The sequence below is a fragment of the Anthonomus grandis genome, chromosome 13, assembly GCF_022605725.1.
Source record: "Anthonomus grandis grandis chromosome 13, icAntGran1.3, whole genome shotgun sequence".
NCBI classification, from domain to species: domain Eukaryota; kingdom Metazoa; phylum Arthropoda; class Insecta; order Coleoptera; family Curculionidae; genus Anthonomus; species Anthonomus grandis.
The window spans coordinates 9,733,887-9,749,387 of record NC_065558.1 but is presented as its reverse complement, the minus strand read 5'-3'; the positions used below and the strand labels follow the sequence as shown (position 1 = coordinate 9,749,387).

The following is a 15,501-nucleotide window of genomic DNA, read 5'->3' as shown; positions in this document are numbered from 1 at the left end:
AACCACGTTATTTTCAGTACTTTGAGGTCAAATTAATGAATATGGGAAGTCCTTTGAACACGTGAGGACCTTAAACTGATCTTAAGGTGTTAAAAAACACGATAATATAAATGATACAAGAGCCTGAAAGATTTTCTTCATTTAAACAAAAATTCATGATTTGTTTCCTACAGGAAGTTAAAAATAAACATTCAGGATAATAATTCACGTCTTTGGCCAATATTCATCTAAACTATTCAAATTCAACACAGCAATGTTTGTTTGCCCTTGGTATGTCATTGTCAGCGGCCATCTTGAAAGTTTGTGGGAGAGCTTGATTTGATTAATCACGTGACTATTTTTTTTAACAATACTCCGTGGATCACGTGACATATGTCAACCAAATGAAATGCGAAGCTTAGGTTTATTTGTTACCGGGGTTATTTGAAGGGTATTTTTTTGGTTGTACACTATTTTTTATTTTCCTTAGGGTTAAATTGTGTTCCGTTGGAGTAAATTGGGTTGGGTTTAGTTAGGTTGTAAGTGGTTAGGAAGAAATTCTTTTAAGTTCCCTTAGTTTTATCTCATTATCCATACAATGATTTGAATCGTTCAGTTTTTTTATATTTCCAAAGATTGTTCAAAAATCAATATTTTTATTAAGATCTCCTTATTATTAAAGACAATCTTAAATAGAGGTCGAAAGGGTATTAGAAATATACGACATTGATACAAATCATAAGAGGTCTATGAATAGCCAAAAAACGACGTTGTTTACCGTCCATGAAGTCTAATCATGTAATTATTACTAGGAATAAAAGACCTCCTTTAATAACCTTTTGGGTATGGCATGTGTGTCGCATTTTACGTTAATCCGAGAAAAGAAGTAATTACAGCATGTCGAAAGCTCACTAAATATGTAGCCGGTCCATACATCATCGAGGAGACGGGTTTACGAAATTGGTCCCCCATGTCGGTACATTTTTACTTGAATTTTACCTTTTAATCAACGATTATCGTGGCGTATCATTTTGCATAAATATCAATCGTTTCAGCGGCAATTAAAAGACATGAGTTTCATAAGAACTCGCCATCAGGTATAACAGAGAGAAACACGTAAAATTTTTCGCTAGTTTATCACCAAACTGTTATCACAAAAAACGAGTTCTATTTTAAACCGGACATTTCGACGTTGCCAAAGGCAAAAATGTCGTGATAACGTATAATCAGTTGACCACAAAGAGTGGGGTTATCTAATCACTGTCCTAAAATTTGATACACCAAACAAATTATGTCACGAGCCCGACAAAGATGTCCTCGATCTAAATTTAAATGGTGATGATATTTTTTTCTTTTTAATAATTCATCACGTCGTAATTGTTTACTCTAACTAAGTAATTGTGATGAATACATTTAAATAAAGTTTAAACCGCATTGACCGACAAATTGCGCTTTATGCCCATTTGATTTCGAAAACTGATTCATCGAAGTTGATACTAACCAAACTCGTTATATTCAAATCTTGATAACGCGGTTCGGCCATATGGACCACCAGATCTGACCTCCCTATGAAACCAGCATATGGTTTTCTCTGACTTACATTCATGCCCGTAGTTAAAAAAAAACTTTACAGAAATTATGTCATCGTTTTACGATGCAAAGCTGCACTTATAAAACAAAATGTGACGTCATGGTCATTTTTGGCCACCAGCAGCACGAAACATTCAATTAATATGAGACAAGCCATTTCATTTAGTTGAAGATAATGAAGATAGATCGTTGTTTGTTTGCTTTTTAATTCAGTTTAGTTAAGATGGTGTAAATGATATTATTAACCGTGTAAATAGCTTAAATTTGTATCAATTTAAATTAGCTTTTTTACTAAAAAATTCCATAGCCCCTGATGATATGAATTTAGAACAGCTTTGAAATTTTGCGAACTGATAGACCTAGCAAAAGCAAATATAGCGATCTGTCTATTAGACTAATATCCGGTTCTACGTAAATCCATAACACAGTAATCCAATATCTGAAAGCAAAAAGTTTCCAAAGTTTAAGTACCTCTTAAACTAAGAAATCATCGTTCAGTATTTCTTTCAGATTCTTGGAGTATTACTATATCCTAGGAAGATACCAAAGCTAGTAAAGATAATTTAAAGTACTCTTAAAAGATACCATGCACAAGACAATTTCTCAAAAATCAACTGCAGAGATTACATAAATAAAAAGCCTATGGGATTTAGCGAAAAGATAAGAAGCGTGAAGAACTGGACTCTAGAGTAAATCAGATAAACTAAAGTTGAAATTATCAGCTCTCCATTTTGGAATTACAAATCTTTTATTGGACTTATTGAACTGAATAAATATCAGATAGTTGATAATTAATTGAAAGACTTTCAATTGATATGTGACACGTAATTTTTTTAGTTCAAGATAAAAGCAATGATCCAGTTTCATTAGGAATATTGAAGAATATTAAAGCTCAAGAATTCATCAGAATTTTATCCAATCCAAGGTTTGTACAGATTTGGTAAGAAATCCATTGTCGGTCCTGTCAAAAGCAATAGAGAAGTCAATAGGAATAGTATCAAATGTTTTATTTCTAGCTTTCGATAGATCAATTCAAATTATTAAATTATATGGCTTTATGCTTCAAGTCCTCTACTTTAGTCATCTATTTTGTTGTATGTCAATACATTCCACCTTAACAACTGGCGATTCTGTCGAAAGCCTTAGAGAAGTCAATAAGGATAGTATCAAATTGTCTCTCTATAATCCTCAAAAAGGCTGAACTAGGCTGAACCTGACTTCAAGGCTTCTAAATACACAGGTCCTAATAACTAATAATAACTATTCAAATGATTAGTCTATATATGGCCTTATTCTTAAAAGGGCTTAGCTTCCAGTTACAAAAAAAAGCATGTATTTTATTTCACGACAATATATTACCAGCTTAGATAATAACAACCCATAGTCGATTCTGTCGAAAGCCTTGGAAAAATCAGTACTGATAGTATCGAATTGTACCTCCACAGCTTTTAACAAGTCACATTCTTCCTGAACTAAGCTGAATGTGATATAAAAGCATCTGAATGCATTTTTAAATGACTGTGATAGTCACGATTTTTGTCTGTTTTCAAGTCTATTGCTTTTCTATACAACATTTCTCTTAGGTTCTTTGAACAAGATCCTTTAATAAATAATTATTGTTATATGTGTATTCAAATAATTCGTCAATTATGAACGGCGTCACTTTCTATTGAATAAGACTCAGCATGGTCCTTAGCTTCACGTTTTCAGGCGACTTATATAAATTACTTATTAATGATCTAGAATTTTAAATTTATTTGACATAACCATTACCAGGATTTAAAAAAACCGTAAAACTAATATACATTTGGTGAACTCGTATATTGTTTCAAGTCACCAACTTAAATATACCAGGGTGATTTCATTAAAGTTGGCTTCGCTCGAAATTGCCATTAAATTTATGTGCGAATTTACGATAAAAATCGTAAAAGTAATCATGAAATTGTAGCAGGATGTATATTTTTAGAATATCTTTTTTATGTAATTACTTAACCTCTTAGTATAAATAAAATAAATCTTTTTTTTGTAATCAAAAGGTCAACGATATGTGCTTTAAGTATCATTGATATATAACAATTTTACTTAATAAATAATAACTATGCTTATATAATTTGGAAAAAAAAGGGTATAAACAAGAAAATTAAAATGACATGAACCTAGTGCCTGGTAGAAGCAAAGTTTACAGAATAAAATATTTATTACAGAATAAATATATATAGTATTTTATTCTGTAAAAAATGATAGAAGTAAGGAGTGGCTTTAAACCACCCCAAAGATACTATCAGAAATGACTTTGACTTCCTAAAAAGCAATATAAATTAATACTACCACTTGGTAAAATTAGGAACCGAATTCAAACCTTCTAAGAAGAACGAGTTGAACTTTCTGAAGAAGATGGCTGAAAATGAAAATGACTCTAATCTGCCTAAAATAATTACTTACTGAAAAGAATATTTAAATAACTTCAAATTGCCTAAAGGAAATAAAAATTCCTTAGACTGGTAAAAGTAAGAAATGACACTAAACTGCTTCAAAAAAACATATTATATTATAGATTTTAAGAAACTTCCAGCAGGAAGTAGTGCTCTCGCAACCTTCCTCCGTTAGTCCTCGGCAATAATTTACAAAATTAATGCAACGCATGCCAAACTATCACTTTTAAGACGTCAACTCTCGATCAAAATACACGGTTTATTCCTTGTTAGTAAACATAAGAGATTACCCACCGTCGAGGAAAACAATTGTTGCCTTAAATCGTCTGTAATGATACAGAGTAATAGACGGGTAATGGTTGTATGCGGTACCGCGATAACATCGACGCCGGGACTAAAATTTCGAGAAGAGAAATGCCATTACGGCACCACCAGACCAGGATCGCCAACAAGAAATGTGAAGTCTTTTACCGCGGTTTGTGGTACAGTGGTACAAAGTGCAAATTTGATTAGTTTTAGCTGATAATCAATAGGAAGAAATTGACATAAAAAAGATAGAAAGCACACAAGGATGAGATTTGTAGAAAATTAAGGAGAGTTTAATTCATTTTTTGCATAGCCGTACATAGTATTTTGAAATAAAAAATACTCGATAGTACATTTCCCATTCAGGGGGTTCGTGGAATGGGAATTTCATTGAATTTGTTTTAAAAATCTGCTATTTTGAAAGTTGTATTTGTCATTTTGACTTTTATGGAATTTAACCAAAAGCTACGTCCAAAGTATGAAAGAAAGAAGCCAGCGGTCAAAGAATGAAAGGAGAGGAGGAAGAAACTTTTTACGTCATAACCTTTGCTTTTGATCATCACTAAAATAACAAAATATTTTTCTTGGATTGAATGGAAATATTTGGATGCTTTACTGTAGACAGAGTTTCTTAATTTCTAAAGAATGTTGGTCCAGGAAATTTAATTCATTGATTAAATTGATTTTTGAGCATTCTGGTTGTTGCAATTTTTTTGTTTTATTTAAATTTCAAGTTTAGGTTTATTCCCTTTAACCTCTATGATCACCTCTCCCTGGATCTTAAGACGGTTTTAATTCTGTTCCTTAAGATTTTGATACTCATTAGTTAAGGCTCAGTTTGGCCGTTTCTTTCCTGCAATTGGCCTAATGCCTTATGATGTTTAAATTATCTGATGTATGCTTTTCTTAGGGTTTCTTATATTCAAGATTGGCATAAGAATGCATATGACAATGCATAGACAATGAATCCAGTTGCCTCTACTGCTCAAGCTCATGCCTCATCTGATGTTCACCATAGACTTAAAATTCATTCAAAGTAAATCTGAAGTAAAACCTCCAACCATTTATTAAGTATGATCTTGAAAATAGCCACACGATGAGAAATTGAGAAATATATGGTCATGTCGAAGTTAATTTTCAAGTCAAGTCATTGGAGATTTCAGTTCAAGTTTAAGCAATATCTAATATAATCCAAATATTTTTGTGTAATTTTTTACACATCCGCATCGTACGAGGTTCGGATCTTTATCTGTATCATTTTGTCGTTTTCTTTTCTGAAACTGTAGTTACTGTGGTGTCCTGTCTAATGATCAAGGTGTTTATTCATCAGATATGGCCGCTTCTTTAATCCAAACTGACAAATACATTCCTTTAAAGATAGAAAGGATAGAACAGAAAAGGTTATGCGATACATCGTTTAAAAGCTCCCACTGAATGCTTTATTCAAAAGATGTTGAAAACGTGCACCTTTAACTTCAAGACAGTAAAATAATCTATTAAAGAACTCTTCATAGATATTGGGGATATTAAAGAAACCAAAAAATTCCTTCTCTATAAAGGAGTAAGGGAATGTCTGGATTATTCCAAACATCCTCTAACGTATGTCCTATTTTTGTCCAAATTAAGTCTATGGAGTAATAATGGACAAAGTTTATATCATGCCTTGTTGACCTTTGCATCATCCTATTTATTGTTTTTTTTTTAAGAATTGCCACTGGATCTTCACAATTCGAAAAAGTGGAATTCTTTGGATGTCATGACAAAGAAAATTACTGAACCCATTACGAAACCCTCTACTTCTTTTGTTTTACAATATCTACATTATACACGAAAACAATGCTTATGACCGTTACACTTGATGATAAAACCTCTCTAAAAATCATGTTATTCAATAATTCCCAAGATATTTAAGATAAGAACGGTCAAAAAAGGCAAACAATCGAACCACTGTTCTTCGCGAGGTAACCTCTTGAGGCAAGACAGGTTTATAAATCGGCCTTTCTGCATCGACCCGCCTAGAGATTCCTGCCTTCGAAAGACTCTGCGACTTTTGATGAGAAAGGTAATGGGCCCTTTGAAGTTTTGGCGTTCTTCACCAGTAAGTAATTATAGAAGAATCGTTAATAATATTGAAGGTGCTGCATCAGACGTACAAATAGGACAGTCTAGACTTAGGACAGTCTAGTTGTAATATATGCTGATTGATGACGAGATGAGAGCATTATATAAGATTTTTGCATGCATTTAAAGAAATAAATGAAATAAAGTCGAAAATGGAATAGAGCTAAAATAAAAAAGCGAATGAAAATTGATGGGGTTTCCTTGGCCCACATACTAACATTTTTTACCGGTCTGTCTTGGTATGTCTATCCGTCGTCCAGCTGATATAACTGAGTTGCGAAATTTCATTTTAGGTCAAACCCTGCGCTTTTTCTCCTTTTTGTTTGGTTTTTCTTGTTTTTTATTGGGCCATGTGGCCTGTAATAAATTGAAGAATTTAAGCGATTTTCCAGAAAGTTTATATTAACTGTGTTAGTTTGCTCTAATTTTTGTAGTATGCAACTTTTAAATAAACAATTTGATATAAGTGCTTTTCAAATAGCAATTTTAATTGTGAGCAAATATATACTCAATTTTTTTTTTGAGGAAAATAATAATGATTTTTTTTGCATTGCAGTTTTTTGTGGATTTCACTATTTCTATGTGAGTATATAACGCACGTACAAATATCTTGTCAGCTTAGGTAGAATAAGCAAAACTAATAATCCATGTAACTTCCTCATTTGGTCGCAGAAATTTGAGGTACAAAATTCAGTTCCAGTGAAGACTAAACCAATAAACCAAGAAGCATAATAGATAAATAAAAGCTTTTCTTTTAGCAATCAATTACAATTAGTTCAGATGAAGGTCCGAACTAATATAATCAGCATTTGTAAAAGATGGCACAAAAGTATTTAGTCCTTCAAATATTGCAGAAGCTTGGACTAGAATTCTCAAATTAGGTATGACTTAGGAATAACTTGGACTTCCATTTTCAGACGTCCATATTTTCCTGTGATTTGATGGTTGTTTTCAAAGTCATTTTTAATATATGGCATGGGGATTTAACATAAGATGGGAATTCGTGCAGATTCATAAATAATAATTAACGTAAAGGGTCAAGTAACCCTGACTCTTAAACTTTAACTTTAGTCTGTTCAAAGTTTATTTTTGATGTTTTCAGCACACTAAACATATTAAATTATGCCTTTTGCATATTCTGCAACAGTGTCTGATTTTGCTCTCTACCACCTCCGCAAACGGATGCAATCTGACTCATTTGCCACATTTTGTTTACGATAATAAAAATAATAATTACAATGTTGGATGGCATTTTTAAGTTGATATATTGCCCAAAAACTCCATAGCGCCATCCGGTATTGTACTTCTTAAAATAATAATAATTATTATTATGAGAAACGAGTGTAATTATACGCGTTTCTTTCGACACATCTACTTTAGAAGAGATAAAAGAGCATAAGGCGTGTGCCTCTGACATGCAGTTTACATTCTTTCTTTGGGTTGTTTATTATTATTACATTAAGACAAGTTGTATTAGTAAGATGTATTTTTATTTGGGTGTTAACTGCCTCTCGGCCTTGTTAGAGTTGAATGATGTACACCTTGAAACGCTCAATCTTTGTATGCCTAATGTTAAATTAGAAAGAGTTATGAATATAAGGGATAAAGGAAATATATCTTATATTTAAGGGACTATAAACAATAATTTCGTTACTGGTATTGATTTAGTCCATTGAGGCTGCATTTTTGTCTTTTACAAATTTGCGATACATAAATGAAAATAAAATTTCTTTTCTATTAGTAAATTTGGCTCTGGATCTTATGCAAATGTTATTTTTTGATTACGTAGTTTAGCTGTTAAATTAAAAAAAATTGTTTGAATATCATTTAAATATGATACTTTTTCCTATATCATTATTTCATTTCTAAATTACGCTCTGGAAATTTTTTTTTTCTGTTATAGTTTGTCCAAATACATACAAAAAATAATTTTTATATCGTCGTTTTATCAACAATAATAGTAATAAAATAATAATAAAGGTAAATAAAAAATAATAATCTTTATAAGCACAAGATCTAAAGCTAATATTAAAGCTACAATATGAGAAAAAGTAGTAAAATTGTAGGCCTCTCCCTCATTCGCATTTTCTGCAAATAAATTAATATACTTATTAATATATCAATAGGTTAGTTGTTTGTTTTCAACTTTTTTGACTACTATCTTTAATTAAAAGCCATGAAAAATTACGTTTTTAAATCAACTTATTTAAAATACACATTTCGATAGTATATCGAATTATTATCCTAATCTAAAGCCATACATTGCATTTCTTTCATCTTTGTTTGTTCCAGCCACAAGTGTTCTCTTCCCCTTTTTCACTTTTTTCTTTATTTACAAGAAAACATATACTGATATACATAAAAGGAAGAAAGTATATAAAACAAACATCGACAGACCTAATTCATTCATGCTATGCATTATTACAAACACCTTAAGTTGTATAATCATGTAAACATGAATGGTAGTGACATAACGACCAATTTACACCTCCCAATAATGATTTCCGCAAATAAACGAAAAAGTAAGTTAATGAACTATAGGTTTACATAGAGATTTATAAAATAACTATTTTTAGTCATTCCCTGGAGTGTTGACACCTTCGAAAATCTTAGAGTTTAAAACATGGGAGGATTTTCTTTTTTAACTATACTATTAATAACCCATCGATTAATTAGGTTAGCGATGCTTTTAGGACCATATGCTTAAGTATTGTTTATCCGGATTATTAATGGGAATGGAATGCGGGACTTATTTAAGAACATGGAATAAATTGACCAAATTGGCCCTTATAACTCAAATTATTAAAACGTAAGTATTATTTTAAATAGTATGTAACTAAAAGACAATTAAGAAAATTTCCAATTTATGAGAAAAACTTTGATGATTCATTGCCCCTTATAAAAGAAATAATATTAATCAATGGATTTATTGAGTAAGCATATTTTTAAGTGATTCAATATAATTTTTTTATGCTTAAGTTTAATGAATACTTTATCAGTAGTACAAAGAAAGGTCAAGCTGATGGATAATAATATTATAAGAAAGATTATCGTTGGTTTACATGTTTTTTTAATATTAACGAAATTATATACACTTCTAAGAATCATCATGTTATATTTTTAGACCTAAAAAAGATGTTACCGCACTTTCTAATCTGTTATTTAACAATAATTCGTTTAATTTTTGCTCATACAATCTCATTAAATTATATGAAAAGCATTATATCATTATGAGCTAGAATCAAGCCATATGAATGTTATTGTATAATGAGATATTAACTTAAAACACCTTAAAATTAAGACACCTTCGTGAACTTTTTAATTTACCTGTAAAAAATTTTTAAAAAATCAATTCCTGAAAGAAGCTATATGAGATAACTTGGCATTAGGGTGTAGGGTAATCCCACAATTACCACCTTACTTAGACTAAACATAAAATATATTGTAAAATACCACTGATTCACAACTAAATATTGGCCAAAAGCATTTAGTATTTTTCTATTAGTTTTATACCAAGAAGCTTAAAAATAGAATTAAATATTAGATTCAGGAGGTATATCGGCTTGTTCTACATAAAATAGTAAAGAAGAGATAAAAAGGAATTGACAGACTTTTTATGATTGTATTTGTCTTTTTTTTGGTGTATTATTTAAATTTGACATATTATCGGATCTTTTCTATCTTGATAATAATCAAGTTATTATTTATCCCGATAATCAACATATTTTCCCGATTTGGACCTTGCCAGTACTTACTACATTTACTAGTTTTTACAGTAATTTACTAGGACTGCAATTAAAAAAATATATTATACTACTTTTCGAATTTTTTTTTATATTATAGCTATATTTTTCAGCAATATTTATCACTAACAAGCTGCAAATGAATATAGCTTCTGTGATTTAAAACCTACACTTAATATGCATTAACAATGACCGTGTTGAATTTAAAACCGAAGCAAAGGTTACAGAATAGAATACTATATTCTATATTCTATTGTGTAAACTTTGACCAAACCATTAAAAATTACCCTCTGCGATTCATTTGTGTTCTACTTTAATTTTTTTAATACCGTATAGGACTATGCATTACCACGTTTGACAGCATAGGCATAAAAAAAGCAGAACTATTGTCTTATCCACGGAATCATCATCATCACTATCGTTATCAGCCATTCTCAATCCACTGCAGGATGTAGGTTTCTGGCTCAAATGTCCTGCCCAAGACTACTTAGCGTTGAATATTTTCTCGATGATTTCGTTTGTCGACGAATTTCCATCCAATAGTTCAGTCTCCCAAAAGCTGCCCATCCAAGTTTGATCCCTCTCAAAATTTCGGCTGTTTTCTTTGCCGAGTCTTATGGCATGCCTCAAATATACATATTTTTGGATGTTTTAGATTCTTCTTTGATTGACTGTCATTTTTTCTTTTTTTCTACTTAAAATTTTAGTTTAATTCGAATTCATCCGAATGCCCACTTTTGCATTATTTGAGCATTTTTGTATTATTTGAGCAATCCCTGGAGTTCCCGTCTCACGATAAGGCAATAATAACAACGTCATCAGCCAAACCCCAAATGGTTGGGCATTTTGCCGTCCAACCCAATACCGTTTTCTTCCCAATCCAGCGCCTAAAAGACGTCTTCTAGCATCAGTGTAAAAAGGTTGGAGGAGGATCTCCTTGTCTGACTCTTCTTTCCATTTTGATTTTCTTCGTTGTTATCATTTCGTCTAATTTGACACTGTAGTTATTTCGTACGTGAACTTTTGTGGAATTGGAATGAGAGACTGATGGGGGATAATTTTCGAGTTTGGTGTTATCTTCTTTTTTATGGATAAGGGTGATTATTTCGTTTTACCATAGCGGTATGTGGTATTCTCTGTTCAATCATGCACCCCATTCTTTTATTAAAGATTTTCCGCAAAATTTAAGCATTTCTGTTGTCAGTCTGTCCCTTCCAGGTGTCTTGTTGCTTTAAATTTGGCACAAGACCTTTCTTATTTCGTCGATGTCTACTTTGGGGATTTTCTCTGAATCGATTTTAGTGATTGGAGGCCTAGAGGGTTGACTGTTGATTTTTCATTGTATTGTTAATTGTTCGATATTGCTGCTTATTCATTGGTTGCCCTTTAAATCCATGAGTTGATAAACTTTATTTCTGCCTCTGGCTTTATTCTTTCTGAGTATTTCGTGTTAGAATTTCTTGCTATACATTTTCACATATTCAAGGCTCTTGTTACGTCATCATAGAAGCTGTCAGTTTTCTCTTTGTCAGATGTTGTAGTTGGTGCGTATACTTGAAATACTTTTAGTGAATATTTTTGGTTTAATTTTAGGACGGTAAGAACTATTAAAATATAATGTTTTCACATTTGCAATGCGTTTTGTGTTTTATTTGGCTGGCAGGTGGTTGCTTTGAGCAGTTTTCCTCTGGTCCAACAGAACGTCGTCTAGAGTGGCATATTAATATAAATGTCCGTAAAATTATTATTACTAAATAAAGTCTCTTTGTGAACGTGCCATTTTATCAGAAAGTGTCTCAAATAAGAGCAGAATACGAATGGATAACTCCCGATATGTTTTAAAAGTAGCAAATGCTTTTTACTACAATTCATCACATTATCAAGGGAGCCATTTTCAACAATTCATTAGATAGGTTTAAATACTTTTTTTATCATTTCTTTTTTTATGGGTTAGTATTTGCATATTTTATTTGTATTAAATTTTACATATAATAATTTTTTAAGCCATTGTATCTTCTAATGAAATGTGTTTTGCCTAGATCGATTCACAAAAAGGTAACTTTAGTCTCTAATACTTTTACCATGCGTTTTGTATATGCAAAGTTGTCTTCCTAATGTATATCTGCAAGAGATCTAAGGCGCCTTCACGAATTATTAAGGGAGTCCGGGACTTTTAACACACGATATAAGATCTACAGCTTTTAGCTTATTAAAGCTTTATTCCATTAAATCAGTTCACACTATATTCGAATTTTTTTAGTAGTTTTAAATCTTAAAAATGCCGACGTTTATTTGAAAGTTCTTTTTTTAGAATAAGTATATTTAATAGATTTTTTTTTAGTTATTTATGATTACATGAAGGATCATTGAGTATTAGTTCACATATAAACTAGAATTTAAGTCATCACTTTAAGACAAGTTCTGACCGTATTATAATTTAAGATTTTATAATTTAACATACAAAAATCTACAGGATTAATTTATTTAAGTCCTATTTATGGGGTTTCAACCATTAATTCTATTAGTTTACACTATTATGTGATTTAAATCTTTAGAAGCGCCCACGTTAAAGTAGTTAGAAGATTATTTTTCTAACTAGATTTTTTTAGACATCTCATTTCCTTTGCCTTTTTGGTAAAATTAGGCATTTTTTTCACACAATACTTTTTTATTTACAACACAAAAAGTCAATACTGACATGACCATTTATTTTTGTTTTCTTCGGGGCTGTAAGACTAAAAAATTCCTAACTCAATTAAATTATTAAGCAAGAAAAAACCATTATACATTATTAAAATCAGCCTTTAAGGAGCGTCAATTTTCTCATAAACTATGCTTTAAACGGTAAAAATAGGTTCATTTATTAAATTTTAAAGTCTAAGTTTTTAGATTTTAAAATTTAAGCATAAAATATGATTTATCATCATTGGGTTATTTGCCAACACTGTTTACCACATAAAAGATGATACATGGAAAGAAATGGAACAAAATATAAAGAACGACATGTATTTAGGAACGAACCAGTCATAATAAAAAGTGTTAATTCAACTAATTACGTAGAATTTAAAATAGACTCTTATTAGAAGTGGGATAAACACATTCAATCGTCTACAAAAAAGGTGAGAACTTTATATACTTGTTTGAGCAAATCACAAGCATAGTAAACTTTCATATAATAAAAATAATATTCTCTGGACTCGTATAGTCCATTTTCTCGTATGGTACTATTGGTTGGGGAGTGGGCAAATGATAACATAATAAAACCCTTAGAAATAGTACACAAAAAAAATATCTGTAAATTTCTCATAAATTTGTACTGTAACAAATAAACTTTTTGACTATATTAAGGTAATACACTGATTAAGATTACAAAAAAAAAACAAACAATCCAACCGAGACCCAACTACCGACTGTTCCCCCAAGGTTGTCTAAAACAAAAGATTAATGTTCATTTACACATATAGAACAAAAATTATTTAATAAACCACTAGAATATAAAAAAAACTTCAAAAATAACATTTACAAATGGATAATTGACAATAATCTAATGATCTAAAAAAAAAACAAAACTCCAAATATCGGAATTTAATTAATGTAATTATATTAAAAGTAAATGAGAAAAAATCTAAAAAAAATATTTATTATAAAGGGTAAAAACAGAGTTTAACTGTTTTATTTATTTTATTTTAATTGTTATTATTTTAAAAATAATAAATACTTTTTCTGTTAAGGATTACATTATATATTGTTATAATTTAGCTCTTAATATGCTTCATCAAAGAAAGCTATAAACTACAAGGTTTCAACTCTGTAAAGCTTAGCCTATTAAGCTATAAGGAAACAATTTGTATATTTATTTATACTTATATAGATTATCATCTCTTATTATTGTAAATATTAAGACTATCTACATGCATAAATAAATAATACAAATAAATAAAATAAATGTTTATAAAATATACTTAATATTTAATTAGGCTTGGTTCTAAAAAATTATATTTAAAAAAATTAAATTAAATTAAGTTTAAACAAAATAAACATTTAATTAAATTATTTAATGTAAAAAAAAATAATTTGTAAGGTTTTGTAGGTAAACTTGATCAGTTAATATTTATAGTTTTTTGTGTTGTCTTATGTACTAGGTTTTGAGTTTGTTTTCTATATATTATAGAAACAAAATACGTATTTACATTTATGTAATTACAATAAAATACATAAATATTGTCATTTATTAAAACAATAATTTTTAAGTTGCATCAATGAAATCATATCATAAATATCAATAAGTAATTTTGTATAAACAGATAATGGCATGGAATCCGCTATTTTTACATAATAAATGTAAAATTTAAATAAAAATGCGATTTTATACATACATTTCTGATAACAAAAAATGCCATGACATAATGTGGAAGTTTACAAAAAAACACATTTGCCAAATGTACAGGGTTGCGTACTTAAGTTGGGATATTTAACAAAACTGTCAATTTGTCAATTTTAATAGTCAATGTGCCTTTTTAAGGTAATTTTCGTTTATACAAAAAAATACCTTTTTTTTTGTTTATTTGAAATGTTTATAAAACTTTACCGATTTATTTCTTTTTTAAATTTTAAAAATATCTGAATATAGGATTAAAATTATATGAGGTTTGAGAATATTTATAAATATTCTTTGAAGTACAGGGAAAATATTTTTTTACTACATTACAAAAAATTCAATAAATATGATAATTCCAAATTTATTAGTATTTTGAAATCCTATCAATCATTTTTAGTCATCATAAGCAATAAAACGATAAAAGTTCTTCATGACACTCAATACACCTCAAAGCTACACCCTTTCATGCGATAACTTACAACCCTTAATTTAAACAAAAAAATCCCACTTTTATTAAGAAATTGCGGATTTTTCAAAACAAAACCAAACCAAAAAAAAACAAAAAATTTTGACTTACCAAAGCGTCACTTTGAGTCACTATCGTAAGAAATACGAGGGTCGCCAAGGCAAAAGCCCGGCACACACCCGTCCGCAGCGTCATCGCATACTGGCTCCATATTTTCCTATACCTCTTTCAGTTGAGCCGGCCCCCACCCGATTGACTTAAGTCAACTCTGCGGCGCTTATTTCCGAATCCCTTTTGCAACCCTCCCATTCATCCTAGACCGACGAAATTTCACATGCACATTCATCAAACATCCATTAGACCCCAAAACGAATTTCACTACTCCAACTTAACAGGTTCAAGAGTTATTTGAGGTAGAAGTTAGAGCGGCCGAAATCGCGCATCTCCATCAAGATGTGGAAGTGGATGGCTGTAAGCTCGAAGATG

At 30.4% G+C, this 15,501-nt stretch overlaps 1 protein-coding gene across 1 annotated transcript in view; it reads right to left on the bottom strand.

Moving 5' to 3' along the window:
* Positions 1–15,280, bottom strand: part of LOC126744251 (collagen alpha-5(IV) chain) — a 51,016-nt gene extending 35,736 nt beyond the window's left edge. Inside the window, exon 1 of the mRNA XM_050451624.1 lies at positions 15,127–15,280. Coding sequence (XP_050307581.1) covers positions 15,127–15,210 — 84 coding nt within the window. The 5' untranslated portion in view covers positions 15,211–15,280. The remainder of the gene's footprint in view (positions 1–15,126) is intronic.
* Positions 15,281–15,501: the final 221 nt, after the last annotated feature.